Source organism: Phasianus colchicus, chromosome 10 (genome assembly GCF_987193195.1).
Source record: "Phasianus colchicus chromosome 10, bPhaCol1.hap1.1, whole genome shotgun sequence".
Lineage (NCBI taxonomy): Eukaryota > Metazoa > Chordata > Aves > Galliformes > Phasianidae > Phasianus > Phasianus colchicus.
This window is the reverse complement of record NC_143445.1, coordinates 9,270,120-9,293,438: the sequence shown is the minus strand read 5'-3', so window position 1 is coordinate 9,293,438 and position 23,319 is coordinate 9,270,120. Positions and strand designations below refer to the sequence as shown.

Sequence of the window (23,319 nt, the reverse complement as noted above, 5' to 3'; positions counted from 1 at the left end):
CCCCCCAGCCTGCCTTTGGCAGCTAAGGCCCAAAGGTGCCAGCCTTTCTGCAGATAGTAGGCACAGCACTTTACGTGGAGTGATAACTTAGCTCTTCCGTGTGCCCATTTGCAAAGCATTTTTGTTCTGAGAATCCTGCTGACCCTCTTAGGTGAAGTTGTTTTCATTTGTGAAATCATCAGCTTTTTTGTTTTTCCTGATCAGCATCTTACAATGATGGGGTTTGGGAGGGGTTCTGCTGAAGGCAGCTAAGCACTCAGAAGTGTTCTTTTAATAACAAACAGAAGAAATTAAAAGCAAGGTAGGCTGCTTGTTCTGCTGTGAAGAGTAACTCTTGGATAAGAACTCTTGTCCATGTAGAAGTAAGACACATTATATAGTATTTTTTAGAATGAGAGGTAAGCTTTCACGTTGGTGGTTACAATCACTGTTTTAAGGCAGGAATGTAGGGAGGACTGCATGTCTGTTCTTACTGAGTCATGTTAAACAGAAGACATTCAGTTCTTTATCGTGACTGAAATCTCTGTGAAACTACTACTGAAACCTGACCTGTCTGAATTTTGGCTGGGAGCATGAGGAACTGCCTGAGATAGAAGCACTGCTCTCCTGAGCAGCAGTGGGCAGGGAGGCTGATGTTCACAGCAAAGGCTTCTCAGTGACAAAAATCCTGTTCCCCACGAACTTCAGTGTGTGTGCTTCCCCAAAGGGCAAAGTGAAGACAGACCTTTCAGTATAGGCGTAGTCACCTAACTGTTTTGTTCTGGCAAGTCAGAAAAGCGGTACCTGTGTCTGGGGGCATCTTGTTACATGAAACAGCTTTGTTTATGAGAAGAAAGGAAAGAATTGCTTGTGTGTGGTTTTTTGAAGTGCCTCAGCAGCACTGGGTGTTTTGAGATCTGTACTGAAGCAGGCAGCTTCTCCGACTTGAAAGTGCAGCCATTGTGGTACATCTGGCAAAAACAGAGAGGGCTGTTTGTCCAGCAGAATAATTTCCTTTGGCTGTTAGATGACACCATCAGCTGCCAGCAGTCTCAGCCTGGCTCCATCTTCAGCGTCAGTTAGGTGGGAATTTGACCTCTCCCCTGCTTTCCCTCTGGCACCTGCCTCACCTCAGCACTTTTCTGTGAAGGAAACACTGTTTTTCTTTGGATTAAGTCAAATAGCTTTGCTTCCTTCCTATGCAAACGGAACTGCTTTTATTTTGAGAAGAAAACAAAGCTTATTAGGACAGCTGGAGGACTAATGGCAGTTGCTTGTGCTTAGGCAGAGTTACTGGATGGCTGCTCGGCATCACTGCTCTGGAGTCCTGCCCCTGTATTGCACAGAGGATGAGGGTGGTCTGGCTGCAGTCTGGCTCTCTACCATGCCTACTTGTTACTTGACCTTCCAGCTCTGCAAGTCCTTGGTTTCCTGCTGTCCATGATGTGACAGCCACCCTCTTATATGGAACTCATTTAGCTCTGAGCTGCCTGGCACCGTATGCTCGTTGGAGGAGGGCCTGGTGTCTGGGAGGTCTTACAAAGTGTGTAGGATAATCAGGAGAAGGTTAAACAGCTCAGATCAGACAGTACCCCATGCTGTATCACTGCCAAGTTTCTTGAGATCCATGAAAATGGCTGTACTGGAAATAAGAGGCTTTACCAATTAATGATTCCCTACCAGCTCCCATAATAATTATTAGGTTGAATACTAAGACTGACTCCTTACTTTTTTAAGGACGGCACTTTAATAGTGATTCATCTATGGGCATGTAATAATCAATTCAGCTAAGCTAGAAGCTCCTACCTCTGATGTGAAACTTGTTCAGTGGGATACTTAAGGTGTTTGGAGTTCATTACAGGTTTATCATTTGGTGCTTTAATTCAGAAGAAGGAATTAATACATCCTGAAATCTGAGTGGTGTGAGCTTTCTGCCATGTGCATCTGACAGAGTTCAGTAGCAAACACTGGAAATGTTTTTCCAGTACCAAGTCTGTCAGAAATTCAGAACTGCTGAATTCTATTGCTTACGTAGTGATTAAAACTCCATTTGTGTAGACAGCGTCAAGGTTAATACGGTCTAACCTTTGACTGACTTGTTTTGCTTTCTTAAATACTATCTTGTTGCTAGCCAAGCCTCTCTAATGTATTTCTTGCTTTTGAGTAGCCAGCCACTTGTTTCCATATGTGAAGAAGCGTATTCAAGTCATAAGCCAAACCAGCACAGAGCTGAACCCCATCGAAGTAGCGATTGATGAGATGTCCAAAAAGGTGTCGGAGCTCAATCAGCTTTGCACAATGGAAGAAGTGGACATGATCCGACTGCAGCTTAAGCTTCAAGGAAGCGTCAGTGTCAAGGTAATGAAAATTAGACACACAGTTTTTGTTTTTCTTGGTTGTTGTGTTTTGTTTTGTTTTTTTCCCCAGTTCACTGAATTTTTATTCTGGTTTTCATCCTTTCAGACATGTTTTGTCTATTTTATTCTTCTGGTCGTATCTTGTTTTCCAGTGCAGTTGGAGCCTGCTCAAAAAGCATACAACAGTAGAAAGCTTTCCATTGATGTTGATGAGTGTTGGATTTATGTGCAAATGTAACTAATTGTGTCAAATCTTCTCTAAGTAAATGTTAAGACCTTTCTAAGGAGACCATCGTGTAGCACTTGAGAATAAAACTTGTCACGCAGCCAAATATGCAAATACTTTAAAGAAAGGGTTTTTCAGGATTAGTTTTTTCATTTCATTAGAAAAGTTGATACTGGTGATACATGCATGCATTTGTGGTGTCCTAGTTGAAATTCTCTTCAAATGCACAGCTTTCTAGATGGTTAACAAGCTAAGTGCCTCCAAAGGCCAGCAGAGATCTGCAGTTTGTGTGGGGCTGACTTAGCTCCTTTTTTCTTGGTAAAACTTCAGATTTCATCCAAGTGGCAAGAGGAGTGGTTCTGATATTCTTCACAGCAGCTTGGTTGCCTGAGGCCAATTCCCTTTGAGGTACAAGAAAAATGGGCAGTAATCTACTTGTTTTATGCACCTAAGCTGTATATTTCTCCCCCAGGTAAATGCTGGACCAATGGCCTATGCTCGGGCTTTTCTGGAAGAAACAAATGCAAAGAGATATCCTGATAATCAAGTTAAGCTTCTGAAGGAAATCTTCAGGTAAACATTAAGCTTAGGTTTGTCATCTTCTAATATGAGGAGTGACATGACATGGAGTTATTCTGAATTGAAGCACGCTGGTTTACTTCTGCATTTGCCGTATCCTAAAATCATTCTCAGGAGAACATTTATTGAAGCTTCAACCTGTCCCAATAGCCAGTCTTCCTCTTGATTTGAGGATGATCTCTGAAATTAATTTCTAGCAAGGTATAATGTGCAAGGAGAGGAAGAGGTATAGTAGTGATATATGGTTTTTTTCATTACTACAATATTTGTATGGTTGTTCTATGTGATTTTGTGTTTGTAGGCAATTTGCAGAAGCATGTGGGCATGCTCTTGATGTCAACGAACGCCTTATTAAGGAGGACCAATTTGAATATCAGGGAGAAATGAAGTCTCACTATAGAGATATGCTCAGCGAGCTCTCTGCAGTTATGAATGAACAGGTTAGTCTGTCTGCTTTAATGATGTTTGAGGCCAAATGAAAGCAGTTCGTTGTTTCTTTTAGTGACAAATGAAGATGGAAAGCAGAAATATAGAAGTAAGATTAAATAGTGCAACATTCACTGAGAAAACAGCGAATGTCGTCTTCCCATCTTGTTGGATGTTGAAAACTTGAATGTTAATGGGACTGTAGACTGAGGTCCAAAGGCATGGAAAGAATATCACTTAAACTACTGCCAGCCAGCTTTGTCCTACAGCTGTGACATATTTAATTAAAACAGTAAATTGCATTTAAGACCTAACTTATAACTGGAGAATATATTTCAGTAGTTTGTTTGTGTTCGACTTTCAGAGTAAGAGTATTTTTTTTTTTTTAATTATACTGTCAAAAAAACTCCATTTCAGCTGCTGGCAACTTTAGGATTAGCGTGCATGGTTGCATTATATGTAGTGCCATAATACTGAACAGAAATTCACACTATGCTGTATCTATGCAGATACTTATTGCTTTATGTTTTAATGTAAATAATAATTGAGCTATTCTGCACACTACTTGCAAATTAAAGCATGCTTAATTGTACCTCTGTATGGTTGTGGGTAGGCCACCTTAGGCTGTGCCTGAGAAGCATTTATTCCTTCCCAGGTGTTCTGTATGTCTAGCTACCCATAGCACAGATGTGCAGTTACTTTATTTAACCATTGGTATCAGTGATGGCATCTCACCAAGTGTCTCACCAGTGATTCTGCCCCACTAGACTGTGCCATGTTCTTCATCTTCACGTTTGAGGAGAATAATGGTTTACAAAATTTTTTTTTTTTTGGCCCATTGTGGTTCTTACTGAGAAATGAAGCTGGCTTTTCCCAGGGTATAAATCTGCATAATTGCTTTGAGGGCTTGGTGCATGCCAGAGGTCGGGCTCAGTGGTTGCTGTAGTGTGAATTGTGCTCTCTTCCCAGTTAGATGCATAAGGATTTGTGAACCTCATGCATTTCAGTAACTTCATCATAAATAATATTTATCACTGTTCTACTAAAGATGTCTTTGGTTGCTCATGGCTCTCTGGTGGAAGTTACTTTGGCTGCTTAACGTTCAGAGATGGTACCATGTCTCGTGTTCCCCACAAAAATGGAAGATGGTCAACTTAAATTAGTCATGAGCAGCCCATGAGTTTCAGCATGCATAAAATATTCAGTGAACTCTATTAAATATTCACAGCTGTTTTTATTATCTGCATCAGTGTGCTTGGAGTTTTCCTCATGCAAGAGAAGAGACAAAATAATACAGAATGACCTGTACGTAATTGTGCTGATGTGTAACACTGAGTTGATCCAACAGAAAACAAAAGCGATTTTTGCTTAACCAAAAGCTTTAACCAAAATCAGCAGACTTTGAAAGTCTGTTCAGAAGCTAGTTTCCCACTTAATAACTGTGGGCACTTAGAAGTTTTCTGTGCAGTGTGGCTTTTTGGAAACACTCCGTTCCTCTTGCAAGGAATGCACAAACCCCTGCTCCTGAGCAGAGCATTGCCTCCAGCACATCACCTACTGTAAACTGTAGCCAAAATATTTATTTTGCAGTTGGAATGCTTAAGTCTCTATTACCATTGTGCTCTTTATGAAGACAGTAAGTGTTGCCATCTTTCTCATTGTCATGATCAAGAGAGTTTTGCTTGCTCACCCACTGATAGTGACTCTTTCATCACCATATGTTTTTCTCTTTTTTTGTTTTGTTCTGTTCTTCTTTTCTGACAGCTCTGTCATGGTCCTTGCTTATACAGCTTCTCTTCTTCCCTGTCTAACATTTCCCTCAATACTATAGCCAAAAGTGGTATGTTCATTTTTCTTACATCTTTTTTCTTTTAATGTCATGTACTTTCTCACTTGCTGATTTTTGTATGTGCTGTGTTCATTTAGTTTCATGCCTAATGATTCCCTTAGGCTCAGGGAGGTGTTATTTTTTTTAACAAAAAACAAAAAGCTGCTGTGGTGTATTATTCCTGACATGTGTTGAGACACGTGTTGTTAGGATCCTAGCCATAAACTTGTGTTGGTCAGTGAAGCAGCTCAGCGGGATCCTCCTGATGCCGAGAAATGTGATTGCCTGAGCAATAAATGTGGCATGGCTAAGCTGTGCTGTGACCAGCTGCCCGGAGTGTCTGAGGGTTGATGGCACCAGGAGAGGTTTCTTTGCCACCACTGGTGTCTGTTTGGCCAAGGGAACTTGTATATTGAAGCAGGGGAACTAGCTATGGCTAAGTAGAGTATTTTTAGGGGGAAAAAAAAAGCCTTTCTTGCTAAAGGCTGCAGCTAGGGCAAGGTGGAGCAAGATTTGGCCACTGTTCTTCCCTGGACATGCAGCTCAGCCCTTTCTCGCCCCAGGATATTGGCTCCAGGGCTGCTGTTGGACGTAGTCTTGCGGTTGATGTGAGAAGGTCTGGGGATCCTGCATGCCTTGAGTGACTGCGTGGGCCGAGCTTGGAGCAGTCTGTACCATGCCAAGGAGATGCTAGTGAAGGTGTTTGCTGGTTCTATAAGTTGTAGTGACCTCTTGGCTGGGATTGCGTGAGAGCTGCTATAGAGAAGCTTTGGTCAGGGAGCCCCATGAAACCTGCTGGCAGAAGCCTGTGACTGCACCCCAGGTCCGTGTATCCCTCAGCTCAGGGAACCTGCTTCTCCTTGCTGCAGCCTCTGGTCACTTCTGGCTCCCCAGCAGGGATCCTTTCCCTCCAGCAGATTGCTGTCTAATGATCTAAAAACGGGAAATGACTGCTTAGATAATAAGCACTACAAAAACCAAGATATCCAGATCTCACCGTTGCGTATTTTTTTCTTCTTTTCTCTTCAATGAAAAGATTGCATACAAGGAGGATTCAGCAAAACAGCAAGGAATGGAGCGCACGTATTCACGAATCATCAATAGAGCCAGCTCGTCTGCGCCAGCAGCAGCCACCCCATCCAACCCTGATGCTTGATGGAGGCATGAGTGGGGAACATGCAGCCATGGAAGGACCTGGGATGATGTTGTTTTGTTTTCGTTTCCTATCAGATTAATAGTACTGAAAAATAATTTGATCACGGACAATGCCAGGAAAAAAAAAAAGACGTGTGTTATGATTTTAATTTATTGGAAGTCTTCACAGTGATGTTTTTTTTTAAAAACTGCAAGCTTGATTATTTTTTTTGCCTGCCCCAATATTTGCACATTCCCTGTCTTTTTTTTGTTGTTGTTGCTGTCGGTTTTTGGTTTTGAGCAGTCTTCATTAAGTCTTTATTAAGGCTGATCATACAATTTCCATTGAACAGGTAGCTACACAGCAAACCCTAAGTTTGCTATAAATTATAATATATCTAATACTAAGTCCTAGTATGCATATATTTTAAAGGTCAGAGTGGATGTTTTATAACATTTAAGTATATTGCAATTGTAAATAGAAGATGTGTAAAATATGTCATTTTTACAAAATTTAAAAAATATGTTTTTAGTTAATTATGGCCGTACTAAGAATATGGATAACATTTCAGTTACCATTATATTAAAATATTTGTGTATGTGTATAAAGGCGTCCATAAGACTTCCTCTGTAAGGACCTGTGCATCAGTTCATTCCCGTATCGTTACACTGCAGAGCAGTGGAGATCAGGATGCCTCTTGCTTCCTGTCTGTGCATTGTGTTATGGTCTCTGATGAGGGATGTTTATGACCATCTGCAGAATATGGCTTCAGATTGTAGGTGTGGTCTTAAACTGGGGTCACCTTGAAAAATAAGGGTCGTGTAGTCCTGCTTGAGACCAAGGAAATCTCTGCTCTTCTTCCCTTGAAGTTTGCATTCCCAAGTTTGCCCACAGCCTGTTGGGAAACTACATGCCTCTGGTGAGATGGTTCTGCATCATGTTGGGATGAAGTAGAACTAGTCTGCCAGCTCTTCGGAGTTCCTTTTAACCGCAGTTCCCCCACAGTCCTTCTTGTTTATTCCTCTGCCAGGGCCCTGTGCTATCTGCAGTACATAGAGAAGGAAATCCACTCCACTGTGACTGATGTGTCACCAGCTCTGCATTCCCACAAACAATCCCAGGTGACAAAGGAATACCTGGTTCTTGTGATTGTCCATCCGCTCGTGCCATGCAGTGTGTTCACAGGGACAGCAGTGTGCAACCACATAGTGAGATGGGGAGCCTGACATGCTTCTTATCCCATCCTCAGGAAGTCCAGCACTGCTCTTTAGACACTGTGCTGTTTGAAAACAATTATCCTATGCAAAGGAGTGATTTGAGCCCAGGTTTTAACCTGCTTTATGCTGTATATGTATTAATTGATGGAATTACCTGATGATTTATGTGGATGGGGGGAATGTAGTCATTGGTGATGGCAGCAGGAGCCCCCAGCATGGGGGAGGTGGGTCTCTGAACTCTGGGCCTAAAGTCCTGTTCTCACTGGGTTTCAGATTTGTTTGGACTCGCTGGATTCATCCCAAGAACTCAGCTTGCATTTACTGTGGTTTGTGTTAATGGAGGGGGGTACCTCAGAAGCCATAAAGGTGATTTCTAATTAATATTAACAAGAACTGAGCAAATCTGTTGGGCTTCTTTGGAAACAACATGTATTGCTAAAGGATGGTTTGCACTGAGGGACACATCAAACTGACACTAGGCTGGGGAGATCCCTGGATTGTTTTCTCAATTACTTGAACTCAAAATGGGTTTCATTTTTCAGTCTAAGAGTTGTGGGGTTTGTTTTGTTTCATTTTGAGCAGCCAGCTTTGCAGCCTTCTCAGGGGTTGAAAAATGAGCCCCTATGCTAGCTATTACCTTATTACTGGTATCTGAGATGATCAGGCTTGAATTTCATTATTGCAGATGGCATTTGCTCTCCTGCTGTGTTTGAGCACTTTCAACATAGTTGCATGAAAGCAATTAGCAGGCATTAGCTTTGAACCAGGACTACAACAGGGAGAGAGACAAAACAGTAACCAGGAATTTTTCTAGCTTTCAGGGGAGAAGATGACAAATGCAGAAGAATGTGAGGCTGTAGAATTGTTACAAAATATGGTTTGTTGCTTTGCTGCCACAAAATTCAGCTACCAGAACTACAGGGGATGGATGCTTCAGAGCTGAATCCCACATCCACCCCAGTCTATGGGCTTTTAAAATCCTAAACACGTTGTCCATTATGTCAACCAGTTCTGAATAAGAGAGCTCTTATGCGTGAGCTGAGAAGGTACAAAACAGAAGAGCCACAATTTCGGGGCAGGAATATTGAGTTTTCAGCAATCTGTCAGAGTCTGGCAGTGATCCTTGGCTTCTGGAGCAAGAGGGCAAGCAGGCTGGCCCATGGTGGTGGGCTCCTCCTGAGAGCGTGGGGCTCTGCCTTGTGCAGGCCTGTCACGCTTTAGAGCAGTAAATAGCTTCATGGAAGGGAGAGAAAAAAGTCAGCATGCCTCAAAGCTGTTCACAGCAGATTTGTGAAGGACTGATAGTTTGCAGTGAGTAATCAAGACAGAAGCCAATCACTCATCAGTTATGACTGGATAGACCCTTACTGACACCATTGCTCTTTTTGTGCCCTGCAGTATGACTTTGATATGAGAAGTGATGAAATATTCTGCTGCTTGATTTACAAATGTTATTTGTGTAGGAAATTGTTTCTCTCTGTGCTTAGAACTGAGGTAGCACACGTGGTTTCCTGCTGTGCTTGCGCTGATGCTGGAGGAGAATATGTGGATTTTTAAGGCTGGATGCTTCCTTGTACCTTTTACAAAGTAGTCTGGAGCACAGACAGGTGCAGCCCTCTCTCAGGCTTCAATCCCAACACCTCTAGGAGATGCTTTCTGCAGAAGTGCTCATTAACATGGTGTCCAGATCTCATCTTTGAATGCAGCCCCAAGAAGGGCAGGACTGCTGGCAACAAAGCAGTGCTCCCGTGGCCAGTGGCTGCCCTGGGCTGGCACTGAGGTGAAGGACACTGCAAGCAGTGGGGTGTCCAGCACCAGAGGGTGACACAGAGCTGATGTATGAGGAGGGAGCTTCTTGTGCTCCTTGGGGCCAGGAGCTGTGCTCAGTTTTGTACTGTGTCAGGTACTGGAGTCCTGTTTTTTTTTTTTTTTTTTTTTTTTACTACAGTGCAAATGAATAATGTCTTTCACATTTCATAGCAAGCTTAATGTATCTTTTTTTTTTTTTTCCTAGGATGCGTTAATTAGCACTAAGGTCTTTCATACAATCTAACCTATTTGAGGAAGACAGCACTCTGATTCCCAGGCCAGCTGTTCTTTTGCCATCTTAGTAGAACATCTCCCTCGCAAATCTCCTCTTCAGCTCTCCTATGATGCCTTTGCATCATGAACTGCTGCCTGAGTCATGAATAAATATCACGGTATGGAAATTAGAGGGAAAACACCTGTAATTTAACTCCTGGGCAGACTGAGGACTCTGGAGGGAGGAGGCTGGGGAGCTGCCTCCCACTGGTGCACAGACACAGCAGCCTTCCCCACATTTCTTTCCAGCATGGCCCGCCCTGGGGAGGCCTTCCTCCTTTGAGAGTCACTTTTCTATTGTGTTTTGTGATAGAAACAAGGACTGAGCATGATCTTCCAGTGCCAGACACAGCCACCAGGCATGCAAGTGCCCTGAGTCCCCACTGCCATTCGGTATCTGAGAGACACCGAGCCTTCAGGGTGCAGCACCTGGTGCAAGCAGCAAGCTGTTCTGAGCAGTGAAAATGTAGGATAAACACCTCCCCAAGCCAAGCACCTACAGGGATCTGAGACAGGGAGCTCCCAAAGAGGTGTGACCCTGGGACACTCCATGCCGTGCCCCTCTCTAGGCAGGCTGCTGAGGGCTGGCAGCAGGGGCTCCACGGGCTGCCAGGGCACTGGGGCACATCTCAGCCTGCTCCTGCTCTTCAACAGCCTCAAATGGTGGGATGCCCAGGGCTGTGGTGGAGTCACCAGCCCTGGAGGTGCTCATGAAAAGGTGTGGCACTGAGAGACCTGATCTAGAGCAGGAATGGGCTGATGGGTGGATTAGATGGTATTATTGGTCTTTCCAGCATTAATGATTCTATGATCAAATGAAATCCAGCAATGTGGAGAAATTCTGGAGTGGAAAAAAAAAGAAAAAAATTTAGTGGAATCTCTCCCAGCACCCCTCCAGGAATTAAGCATTATACATATTTTATGTTTAATCACATCTTTAGTGACACCCAACCGCAACCAAAGGCTTAAATTTCAATTAGAGGGAGGCGCGTTAAATGTTTAATAGGAATCATTCCTTACAGGGTAATTATATCTTAACGTTCACTGGAGAGACAGTCTGCTGGCAACGTAATGTCGGTCTCAACAGGGATTTCTGTTTTTTGGATAATATCCAAGTGAGAAGCAGGGTGGTGGCGTGCAGTGCTGCGGAAGGCCGTGCGTGGTTCCATGGCCCTGCTCATGGGCTGATGGTGGCTGCGTGATGCCAGCAGGGCTGCGCTGGAAACTAAGGCAGGTGAGATGCACTGCAGCTTTGAGCACAATGCTTTGGGTCTCGGTACAAAAAAGCGCTGCACATGTTGAAATCAGGCAGTGGCTGCGTTGAAGCTTAGCTTTGAACATTTTTTAAACCGGTGTCTGACAACTCGATATTACAGCTGCGATTGATAGGGGAGGATGAATCTTCAGGACAGATGATCTAATGAGGATAATTTAGAAGCATTTGGTTTGTGTTTGAATGTATTTCCCAATTTCTAGCAAGTTTAGTATGTGGTAAAATTTAAATTATCACAGAAAAAATGAGTTTTATGCACTCATAATGAACAAATTAAAGCCATAAAATGAGCTTTGAAGCAAGGCGGTTAAAACTGAAGGATGTGAATAATATTAAATGCAAGCAGAGATAAGGGATTTTGAGAAAGCATCCAAGCAATAGGGAAAGGCAGGAAGGAGAAGGATAGAAAAGGAAAAGAAGAAAAGGAAGGAAGGAACAGAATGTGTTTCTCAGTTAAGTGAATTGTGCTGAGATAAATAAAATTAATCCAAAAGACAACAAATAGGTAAGCTCATGTAGAACTGTTACCATGACTGTGGAAGATCATCAGCTTCACATCCAGGTCTACAGCCAGCTGCTGGTGCACTCCTGTGGTCCTGGCATGGCTGGGCAGGCTGGGGGGAGGCTGAGCGATGGGTGTCCTTCAGGACAGGAGTTGTAGTCCCCATGGGACACATACGTGGTTGCTGCATACATTGTGTTGATGTTATTTTTTGAAAATTCTCAATAATGCACAACATTTTCACAGGTGAATGCTTCCCCCTGAATGCTACAATGCTGGCAGTAATGAAGTGCATGTTTCCCTTTCATTCTATCAGTTTCCCATCAAGCTGATATAAGATGCATTTTCTGTTTGCGCTTTGAGCTCTGCTTTCCAGCTGCTTTAGTTAGCAACAGTCACTTGTTGCTGTGACTGAGCAGAGACCATGAGCGTGGATTATTTCCAAAGCAAGGAGAAATCTTGGTGAGCGAGGTGATCCATGTGGATGGGGCACATGCTCCCTTTTGCTAACACAGCTCATGGTGCTCTGCATTCCTGGCCTTGTGCCTCAAATTTAGGAGCTATTCCTCATTACCAAGCCATTACTATGACACTACTCATAGCAATCTGTGACCTTGCAATGTATTTTCAGGACCTTTAACAGTCCTATGGCACTTCCTACAGTTTCAGTCACGTAAGCATTTTTCAGTGTACGAATGCAGGTTGCATACAGAATCATATTGAGATGGGTATATATAACGCATGCATTTTATGTGGTATTTTTTGTTTGAGAGTAGAAAATTGATTAAGAAATGACTCTTCCAGATTTTAGGATTTCTGCTTTGCACTGCTCAGTAACCCATGAGTCCATCTCCCATAAGTGACTACTGCTTTACTTTGTAAGCCCTCCCATCCCTGTGTGGGTAGCTAAAGGCCCCGTTCCTATTTATGAATGTCTCCTGCTGCACGTATTTTCATGCACGAGAGGCAGGTTTGTGCCCAGCAGCATATGTTGTGCTTATAGGGAGCTGCCACACAGCAGATAAACTCCCACTGCTGTGGACCAACCTGCGGCTGTTTAAAGGGAAAGGAACCTGGAGGCATCAAATGCCACGTGCAGGCATTGAAGTGCTCTTTGAAAGTATGAAGTGTTCCTATGGATGTGCTCAGCTGTCCAAAAACACAGTTAAGGTTTCTGGATGTGACTTGTGCACCTCACTTTTTCCCGTGTTCGGGTTAAGCTGGTTTTCAGAGAGAATTGAGCATCCCCTGCTGGAATTGAGATCCTTTTCAGAACCTGGAGTACTCAAGAGTCAAAGCAGTGCGTCTCATTGATCTTTCATTGCATGGGATCTCCTGAGTGTATGTGGTGCACGTACTGGGGCTCAGGCAGCCAGGAGAACCAAGAATGGTTCTGGTAAAACACAAAGGATGTTCAGTGGACATTGGCAGATTACATACCAGTTAAACAGACAAATTGCTGTGCCACAGCTGGCTCAGAGAAGCTCCTTCTGCAGAGGTGAAGTTTCAGCTGCGTTGCTGCAGTCAGGTTGTGATGGCACGGCTCTTCCCACGAGGGCTCAGCAGCTTTTGAAATCCGTTTTCAGGAGAAAACCCTCACAAACTTCTGCAGACTTCGTGCAGTGTGCCAGGAGTGTGCAAGCAAAAACGTGAGCTCCTCCCAGTGTTTGTATGTTCGCTGCTGCGATGCCAGTCAGTATGCAGCTCATACAGCCTGTAGGGACAGAGCCAGCCTGCTGCGTGGAAATCAGGGCACTGCAGCTGCTGCATCCCTCCATCTGCCCCAACTGCAGCCCCCTGTTCAGTTGTTTTTAGTGGAAGAGATCTGGATGTGGCTGAAGGTGAATAAACCTCCCCCTGGTTCAGTGTCTTGTGAAGCTTGCTGAAGGAGTTCAGGTGGGAGAAGCTCTGTTGTTTATGTTAAGTGACTTCAAGGTGTCTCACATTTGCCTTGGACCACGCTGAATTTCCACCAGGCTGCAGGTGTGGAGCTGTCTGGTCACAAGGAACGTGCTGACCAGCACATGGAGCTCCACCGGTTCCACCAGCTCATCCCCATGGTGGCCCTTTGCTCCACGTGCAGCAGAGGCATTGGGAGCAGCAGGGTGAGGTTACAGGTGGAACGCTGTTTCTTTGGAGGCTTTGATGCAGTGTGAGCTCTGTGCCTGCTGTCAATCAAGAGAAGATGAACTGTGGCACAGCAAAGGCCAAGCACTCCCTTGGTGCAGCAGATGCAGGGTTGCATTCATGTATCACCTGAGGGATGTGGGCTCCAGGCAGACTCTTCTGCCTTGGTCCCATGCAATACCTCAGCCCTGCAGCGAGTGAAGGCGCAGGGAAGAGCTCTGCTGGTGGAGCAGCACTGGGCTGTCAGTGATTTGTGCCAGCATGTAGGGCTCGGCTCTGAAAAGTGACACTTGGGATGAATAAATCATGGGCCCTCTCTTAGCAACCCGAAGGCTTCATCCAGCACTGCTGGTGGTGAAAGAGGGCGCAGGCTCTGCTTTAAGAGCAGGGAGAGCTCGCTGCCAGCTGAGCCGTCACAGTGGGAGGCTGGGGAGGCCATGGAGGGGAACACACACCTCCTTCAGGTCATCCGCGAGATGCACTCCCAGATCGACAAGCTGGAGCGAGAGAACCGGGCGCTGAAAGAAGAGCTGCGTGCCTGCGGGCTGAGTGCCTCTGTGGGAGGTGGCAGTGGGGAGATGGGCAGCCTGCCCTGCCCTGCAGAAGGACCCGATGCATTGCCCACAGCCCCAATGGATCAGGCAGGTACCGTGACATTCGTGTGTGACTCCAGTTGGGCTGTAATGGATCTGCAGGGAGACAGAGGTGAGCCACAGCTGTCTGTCTAGCAGACATAACCATGTGCTCCGGCCTCCTTCAGTGCCCACATCCAGTGTTAGGAGTGTCTGTGACCCTCTGTATGGTGCCTGCACCCCTGTGCTGGGCTCAGTGTAGTGCTTTGCTGTTCTTGAAGTGTTCTGCTCAGAGCTCAGTTTGTCTTTATTTAAGCAGAATTTGATTTGGTGCTGTGAAATTTCTTGGGTATGGGCTACCTCAGTGCTGTTTCTGTCCTCTGAAAAGGACAACAGCTGTAAATGTGTTGTCACCTCACTTCAGAAAAAGCTGAGAACAATCTCCTGGCAGTAACAAACAGGAGATGTTGCATACCACATCAGAGGTGCAGGTTCTTCTTGTGCATAGGCAGTTAATTTTGCCTGAGGGAGAAATGAGGCAATAAACAGGAAAGGAAGGCTGTCTTTTACCACTCTTATCTGAGAGGGGAGAAGATGGAGTATTTCCTCATTTGAAGCTTGGTTGGTACTCGTGGAGGATTTACTAAAGCAGAGAGAGCAAAAATGCCATTTGGTGAGAAGCAGTTGTCCAGAAGTGGATGTGGTGGCTGCAGGGTCAGGCTGGTGAGCGCCGTCTGTGCTTTCAGTAGCACCTAGGCCACCAAAAGCATTCAGTAACAGCTTCCTGGCACTGCCACAGCTGCCATCACAGTCTGAGTGCCCTCCAGCAGTATTCCCAAGGCAGGGCTCTCCCACTAGTCGGCTGCATTTGCTCGCATCTCTGCTCTTCTCTCTGCTCGCAGACACCACCATGACGGTGAGGCGCTACTCCACCGCAGCATCAGCACCCTCAAGGCCTCACCGTGCCAGCAAGCAGCCCCAGAGCAGCGGGCAGCTGGAGGAGCGGGGCAGGGCCGAGCCGCACGCCTGTCCCACTGCAGCACAGCGCTTCAGCGATGTGGGCAGAGGCCTTGGGAAGAGCCCAGCCGACTGCTTCTCCAGCAGCAGTTCCAGCAAAATGAGGCTGTTCCAGGAGCACGTCCGCAGGTGCAGGTAGGGGCAGTGTGCCTTCACACCCGCTTTCACCTGGCCGTGGTTCTGTTTTGGGTTTCGGTTCAGCAGCAGCGATACGTCGGATTGTCTAAATGTCTCTGGGCATTGAGCGGATGGGAGATGTGTGGGGTGGGATGTCCTGCTCCTCCTGCCAAACCTCCCCAGTGGTCAGTGTTAGCAGCTTACGTTTCCAAGAAACAAAAGGAGCAGGTGAGGAAAGAGGGAAGGAGTTGCAATGTTCTCCCCACCAGAGCTGGGGGGGGTTTTGCAGGTTGATAAGCAGGTCTGACAAGCCAAGTTCCAAGAGTGTTTTTAAACTTGGAACAAAAAGCATGGGGATACATTGTTACTCTGTGCTGTGCTTCTGGAAGCATGATAATGTGGTGCATGGACGCAGATTCTCTACATCATTTTGCCCCTGTAACTGAAGCATTACAAATGAATGCTTTCAGCCTCGAGAAAAATGTTCTCAGGGCTCTATGTTAAATGGAATGTCTCCTGGCAAGTTGTGAGCACCTCTGCTCACTGGCTAAAAGCTCTCCAACACACAGCAACAATCTAAGGCAAGGGCACTAATGGTGAGTCTGTGATACATGGCAGCTCCAGACCCCTCCTGCTGCTGTTACACACGGCGTGACTCCCTTCACATAGCTGCTTTTAGTGCCAGTCATGCTGTGCTTAAAACAGTCAGCCCAAATGGCCTCCAAGTGTGCACTTAAGCAGAAGAAATCCATGGGCTTGACCACCTACACCTGTTTTGTTGTAAGAACGTTTCAGGGTCAGATGCTTTACAGCATTTTAGCATGGAAATTTAGACCCAGGCAGGGAACACATCTCACTTTCAAAAGCACCCTGACCCTGTAGCGCTGGGTTTCAGCAAATGCTTTGCTTGGTTCTGGTAGACTTCTGACTCGATGCACGTAGACACCTCAGAGAGTTCTGCCCTGGAGGCACCTCACCTGGGAGCCTTTGTGTCAGGATGTGCACTCAGTGTGCAGGGGGCACTGGCAAATGCCACCGTTTTCTCCCAAAAGGAGAAAGTTTTCAGAGTTATCGAGCTAGCAGTGTAGATGTCTTATAACTGATGCTTTGTGATCTGTGGATGAAAAGCACTGGTTACTTACTATTAAGGGGAATGTTGCTGATTATTCTATCATTCCCTTTAGAGCAGCCTTGGCAGCACTGGCCAGCACCAAGTCTGGCACAGAGTCTCATGTCAATGCACTGTTGGCTGCTTTAACAGAAGAAATAACTATGGAATGAGCTTTTTTTTTTTTTTTTTTTTTTTCAGTGACATCTCAAAGCATGAGACTCTGTGATTGTTATGTGAATAAAAGGCTTCTTATATTTTCAGGCCATAATTGTGGCCATTGCTGCTTACAATCAGAGGGCTAAGGCAAGCAGAAATCTTGGTGAGCCTTTTACTAGAAGGATAACTTGTAGCAATGAGTTCAGCAAGTTAATGAAGCGTAATTTTTTATAGGGATGGCATTTTGCTCTGCAACAGGTCTTCATGATTTGTTGTTAGTAGTAGGTCTCACATTTTGCTCTAACATTATAACCATATGTGAGATACTGAATATTTTTTAATTTGGAAGTTATTATTCAGATGTATCCCCTTGGATTTATCTGGAGGAGCCAGGAGTGCAGAGAACTGTAAGACTCAATGGAAAAAAGGCAGATGCTCCCAGCAGCCAGCCAGCCAACACCGCTGGGGAGCTGTGTGAGCTCAGTGTCAGCAGGGCAGGAAATTCTGCCCACACGCATCATGCAAGTGATGCTGGTGGGGGTTTTGTGCACATTTTATACATTTGCAATCCTCATAATCCTTTCTCATTTTTCTCCAGGGGTAAAGTAAAGGCTGTTAGTTTCCTGTTACCAATGGATTTGTCTTATGCTGAAAATCAAGGTTCTTTCAAAAGCCCGCAGAATCAGGACACAAAACAGTTAAGTACCATCACTGAAAAGGATATGTGAGCTGGTGAATTTTTAAAGGCCCATTGATTCTCGAGATAAATTGGCCTTAAATGATAGCTATGTGTCAGGTTCCTTATCTGCAAAACGCTTTGGCAGGCTGCCTTCAGAGACTCACCCAGACGATGTTTCGGGTCACTGCCCTGTTGTTCAGCAAGGAAATGGAAGCCACGACAAAACTGGCTGGAAGCATGTATGCTGCGATGGAGTCACATGATAGCAAAACTCCACAAAGCAGCTTCTGCTCAACACGACTCAAGGCTCCCTCACCTCAGCACTGCTTTAAACAGGATGTTAAAGCTGGTTTTGCTATGTTTGTCACAAAAAGCGGAAACCGAGTCACGTCTTGTGTTTGCTGATCCCTTGGCAGGTGAGGTATTTGTTACAAATGATGAAGTAAGAGCAGCTAAAAGTCCTGGGAGTCTCTTCTGTACTTAAAACTTCAAATTTCATAATCCCAATACAGCAAAGTCAAGGGGATGTTACAGAACCAGTTAACGTTACACTGAATTCCTGCAAAACCTGTCAGTGACTGCTGATGTTCACTTCAGATCCGACTCTACAGGAGCACAAGCTGCTAATCAATATGAAAACATGACTGCAAATCTGTTTCTGAGCTGGTGTCCATCAGAGATAGCCGTACAGCAAGTGAGGACAGGAAGGAGTCTGAATCTCAGATGTTTTCAGGAATGGTGTCTGAACACAGCTCAGATGAAAAATCGCTAGCAGACATCCAGCATACTGGTGCAAAAGAAATGGAAGAATAAAATGGCTTGTAAAAAATGAGGAGTGCTTGATAACTTAGGTCTGGTCGTGTGAGTAAGGATAGTGTCCCATGTGTTGTTTGCTTTGACCACAAGCAAATGCTTTTTATGTTTTTAACATGCAGGTTGTACCGGTGAGTGAATACTGCACAAACTGTCAGTCTTATTGTCTGCCTTTACACTCTGGAGTCTTCAAAAGTGAAAGCAGAGAACTGGTAGACAAAGAAACCATCTTGACTTTCAGTGATATTTTATACATGTGTAAAAAATATCAGACCCTTTTTTATTTTGAAATTGTTTTATATATTCAAGAACATTTTTTAATACATTCCCAATGAAATAATTTTTCAGTTTCACTGCTATTTCATTTGTGGATTTTATTTTCATCTTGACTCCATACAGAGCTGCACTGTAATGTTAAAAGTGTTTTTAGTCAAAGACTCCCAGCAAATTAGGTTACAGTTAGGAAAGTTTGCTGAACAGCTCTTTTCTGAAAGCATGCACAAGGAAATGCTTTTTAAATGTTTTAATGGAAAGCTTAATTGCAAGAAATTCGACATGTGTAAAGTACCTAAATCCAGCTGGTTTCATTTAACAGAGAAAGAAGTGTCTTTGAAAACCTGGCCTCTAGACTTCTAAAGGTACCCCAAGTGCTTTTGAAAATTCATGCTTGAACACCAGATTTAATGGGATTTGGGAATCCATGTGCTTCAGCCAGCTTTCAAAAATCTCTACATTTAAATCATGTCTGCCTCAACCTTCTCAAAGCAGCAGTGTGAATTCTGTTCTCCCACCCTTCCTGTGTCAGTTCAGTGCAGGTCAGTGACTGCGTGTTAGCACATATATTAGCATACAGCAGTGTTAACTGTACCAGGCTGCTGATTCTGATGCCACAAAAATACATATCACTGTGTATAGTCAAGAAATTAAACTTTGTTTATTGGAGGTGTCTTAACGTTTTTTTTATATTCATAAAGACAGAAGTACTAAAAATGGTGGAAAAGAAGGAAAGGAATCAAACTAGCCATTGAAAAATGACAATTGGTCCATTAATGGAAACATTTATTTTTGAAGGATAGTTCTGCATTACTGACATCTTTAGCAGTATCTACAGATTTAAGAACACTGGACAGTGCACAGGCATTTTTAAAAGCAGTTCAAGATGTTCAGATTTGACCAAGGTCCACATCTCCATCAGGGAAGCAGAAGACCAGACAGTAGCGGCGGCCACAGAAAAACCACTGAGCACATCAAATGTACTAAAGTACAGCGTAAAGTATCTGACCATGGTGCACTTACTGGCAATTAAAACATTCCAATATTAAATATTCATAGATTGTTCAGTGCAGAAAGGACAGGTATAAGCAAAGCAAGTGTTAAAAATCGGGCAAAGTAATGCAGACAGCAGTTAAGCCATGAACCATTTCTGTCTCCTCCCATAGAGGATTCATACCTAAACTCTCTAACATATACTGCATCCCAGTCACTGATGGCAAGGCTTGTTGGGCTACAGAGTGCTTCCAATCAGAAATTCTCCTTTCTAAAGAGAGAGGAAGTGATTCAGCCATGCAGGTACAGCCTGCAAGAACAGCTGGGACAGCAAGATGTTCCCTCCTGCACTAACTGGCAACTGAGGTGTTTCCTCCTGTGTAACACATGTGTTTGGGGCTATGTGGCTTTATGTACCCATCACAAATGCAGAAGAAGATGGAGTCCATCACTGCCATTTGTTAAATGACAAGTTCTCTGTTTCATCAGTGTGAAATGCATCTGTAGGCTGAAGACAAGAAAATCTTGTCAAAAATCTTGTCAATTTTCAAGTTAAATCAGGGCGATAGTGCTGACTTAACTCTTACTGCAGATTTACACCACGGTGAATGAGAAAGAAATCAGGCATTGACTTTCCTTAGGAAGGTTGTTTTAAAGATTGGTAACAACATGAAAATACAAAGCCCTGAACAACAGAGGCTGTGTCACATGGGGTGGAGTTGCTAAGACTGAAGGTGACATGCAGGCATTGCATGTCTGAGGGCAGAACACCATCAAGTGTTTAGAATCTTGTACCCAGTTTAATAACAGTAATGCTTAGATGTATATTCACTCTACAGCATACATCAACCTCTCCACAATAATGAACGATCTCTAGATAGAAAACTCCATCTAAATAAAAACATTAATAAATGCTGTCAGAAAATTGCACTCTCCCAGACTGGTGCTGCCCAGTTTTATTGCTGAAAGTGCTAAAGCTTTAAAGGGTGCATTTATATGTGCATTTTAGTCAGCGTCCAGAAAACATTTGTAAGTGAATTTCTAGTTATGCTTACTAACTGAACTTCATTTTACATCGTAGAGTGGTCTCAAAGCACATGAATGGATCTCTTCTGGATAAAAATAAGCCAAGAGATGTACTTGTAAGGTGCTCAAAAAGCTAACAGGCATTCTGTGTGTGCTACCACAAGAGCAAGCCCTCTGAAATACCCAGTGTGTGGAGAGCAGCACAGACAGTTTCATGCTACACATCCTCCTCTCTTGGTCTGCATGCACTGCTTGTTCAGCTTGTTCATAGAGCCACAGAGCACCCAGTCAAGACAGCTACTGTCTGATGGATTTAAAAAGAAAACCAGGTGAAATTTCATCTTGCTATACTATAGAGAGGAGGCAATTCCTTTCATCAGTCTTACCTCTCCATCTGGTGTTTAAAAGGCTTTGCTCTTGCCACAGACACAGAGGCAGAAATGTGATGCTCCAGACTGCAACAGAGGAGTCACATTATACACTTCTCCACTGAATTCTTGCTGAAAGTTCAAATAGGTCTCATGTTTGTATACTTAACACAATGAATCCACACACAAAGATAATACATCAGTGTGCAGGGTGCACCACATGTCAAACTCACCCAAAACACAGTACATTCCATCTACTACAAGCTCCACATATAGGAACAAGAGGACGATTTATGATATGCCAGACTGTCCACAATCTTTATATCAATTATATTTTGCTCCTCTATCTTACATCCTTGACAGCTGAACTCTGATTTTTCTCTGCTGTTTCCGATTAGGTGCAATCTAAAAATATATCAGAATGGAAGTAACTCAGCAAGGGAGCATCTGACACCAGGTAAGCGATGCTGACCCTTAAAACTGTTATTTATTACTGTGATATTAGCAGCATTAATTTCAGCACTGACATACTGCCTGTGTAGTTCTGAAGCCTTATTTTTGTTTAGCTGAAGTGAGACCGTAGGAAATAAACTCAAAGCTTGTTGGAAGGTCTCAGAAGGTTTATTGGCCTTGAACAGGCCTTCATTGTTGAGATGAATTCAGTATCACTTAATTTCACGTGGTGTATTTCCTTCTTAAATCTTCTAAGTACAGCATACACAACTGATTCAAAGATCATAGATTGTTTTATGTTTTTTATTGTTACGTGCTACAAAGCAGGCAGTATTGTCTTCTCAGGATGGCAAAAATATAAGCTGTATTATATAGAAGTCTATTCTGCACTTTTACTGCATAATACTTTTCCTCAGCAAAAGACTCACTAGAGATTAATTGTCATCATAGTTAAATAGATAGAATAGATCAAATTCTGCTGACCTTACGCAAGGAGGTTGTTGGTTGTGCTGAAGTCAAGACAGATGGTCACTTCAGGGAATGTTTCTTTTACTGCAACTGTTTGCTTGCGTATGAACATTTCTAGTTGCATGACTCACCTCTTTCCCTATTTGTGTGAGATACCAGTCATTTTACGTAGAGATGCTCAAAGAAATAGGAGAAGTTGAAAATCTTCGTATCTTCCATGTATCTTGTGATGGTTTCATTCTCCACTGGGAGTATCATATGACGTGTGCAGATTGGTTAAAAAAAACATCACCTTCCATTCTTTTTGCTGAAAATTGTGATGAGATGTCTTTTCTGTCTTTTTGTTTTTTTAACAAAATGATGTAGAATTTCATATAGAAAATTGGTCCCAAAACAGGAAAATGCACTAAATAATAATAAAAATGCTCCGAGTAATGTAAAAAGTCAAAAACTTAGAGCAAATTGCAGAAATTGGAGCGAACATTTCTAATTTGTGGCTCTTCAGTATCTGGTTTGACTCTTCCCCTGTTCAGAGGACGAGGAGCATCATCTGAATGCTGGTTGCCAGGGAGAGTCCCATAGCTTTTTGAACTGTAACTTTTGCCTGAAAAGAAATACTCCTTCAGTGTGAGTTTTTAATGACCATAGAGGTTTCTATTTGTCATATATTAGATTGACTACTACTTCTAAATAGGTGGGAGGGGAATAAAACATTTCCCAGAAATCAATCAATGGCAATATTTTTAGTCTTTATGAAACCTACAGGTAAAACAAATAGAATTACAAGACTTGCTGCATTAGATTAGACTGTTAAGGCATCAAACCCATCACTCAGTATCAGTTACTTGAGTAGAGACTGAGCTTTGACTGTGGAAAGCGGGCATGGAAATAAATGGAAATAAATCCTTCTAAATTCCACGGGAAACTGGTTTGAGGACTGACAGGCTGCATAGCCAATGAAGTCTCTATCAGGCTTGAAATGATCAGGGTTTCCCCGTAATTACATAAAATAATGGCAGCTTTTCTAGGAAAAGTTGTGTATATGAATAATTGTGTCTACCCTCAAGTAGAGCTGTCTAAAAGTTATCAGTTCTTTGCATTATCAGAAGGATGCTGAAACCTGACAGCTATGTCAGCTTCTTTCCACCTAATGCAAGACCAACAGTTCTGATTGCTCTGAAGGTGAATTTGTTTGGCCTTAAGCAACGTGCTGGTTGGTTAGTTTACCCAGAATGGATATACTGGCCATGAATTTCTGTCTCAAATAAAGCCACAGACATTCAGAAGTGGAATACAAGGAAACTGTAAGAATAAGCCCCATAAATTACGTTGTAATTGTTGCCTTTTCTAGACGGTAACTAAATAACTACCTGTTAAATCTGCAATTTTTGCTTGATTTCTTCTTTTGAGGCTGTTTTGTGTATCCGTGGGAGTGTCAAGATACTTCATTGCAATGGCTGTGGTCTGGTCCTTCTCTGGCTGATTATGAGTAACTGAAGGAAGAACAGAAAAGAACACTTAATGTAGTTGTATTACCATTTA

At 43.6% G+C, this 23,319-nt stretch overlaps 3 protein-coding genes across 24 annotated transcripts in view; 2 read left to right on the top strand and 1 right to left on the bottom strand.

Moving 5' to 3' along the window:
* DOCK10 (dedicator of cytokinesis 10) overlaps positions 1–7,091 on the top strand; it is a 136,823-nt gene extending 129,732 nt beyond the window's left edge. For 9 of the 13 annotated variants that reach the window (XM_090147257.1, XM_031596363.2, XM_090147251.1 and 6 more), the window contains exons 53-56: positions 2,147–2,337; positions 3,035–3,135; positions 3,443–3,581; positions 6,432–7,089. In XM_090147257.1, the coding sequence (XP_090003383.1) occupies positions 2,147–2,337; positions 3,035–3,135; positions 3,443–3,581; positions 6,432–6,551 (551 nt within the window). In that variant the 3' untranslated portion in view covers positions 6,552–7,089. Of the gene's footprint in view, positions 1–2,146; positions 2,338–3,034; positions 3,136–3,442; positions 3,582–5,331; positions 5,408–6,431 lie in introns of all 13 variants that reach the window. The other 4 variants (XM_090147260.1, XM_090147261.1, XM_090147258.1 and 1 more) reach the window with 3 other exon arrangements.
* Positions 7,092–13,859: 6,768 nt separating this feature from the next.
* On the top strand, positions 13,860–17,800 carry CCDC195 (coiled-coil domain containing 195). Its single transcript, XM_090147262.1, has 4 exons — positions 13,860–14,376; positions 15,206–15,265; positions 15,371–15,455; positions 17,303–17,800. The coding sequence occupies exons 1-4, from the start codon at positions 14,169–14,171 to the stop codon at positions 17,430–17,432; spliced, it is 483 nt and encodes a 160-aa protein (XP_090003388.1). The 5' UTR covers positions 13,860–14,168; the 3' UTR covers positions 17,433–17,800.
* Positions 17,801–22,111: 4,311 nt separating this feature from the next.
* LOC116230814 (putative guanylate cyclase soluble subunit beta-2) overlaps positions 22,112–23,319 on the bottom strand; it is a 35,868-nt gene continuing 34,660 nt past the window's right edge. For all 10 annotated transcript variants that reach the window (XM_090147249.1, XM_090147243.1, XM_090147241.1 and 7 more), the window contains 2 exons: positions 23,148–23,270; positions 22,112–22,381 (listed from right to left, as the gene is read on the bottom strand). In XM_090147249.1, the coding sequence (XP_090003375.1) occupies positions 22,230–22,381; positions 23,148–23,270 (275 nt within the window). In that variant the 3' untranslated portion in view covers positions 22,112–22,229. The remainder of the gene's footprint in view (positions 22,382–23,147; positions 23,271–23,319) is intronic.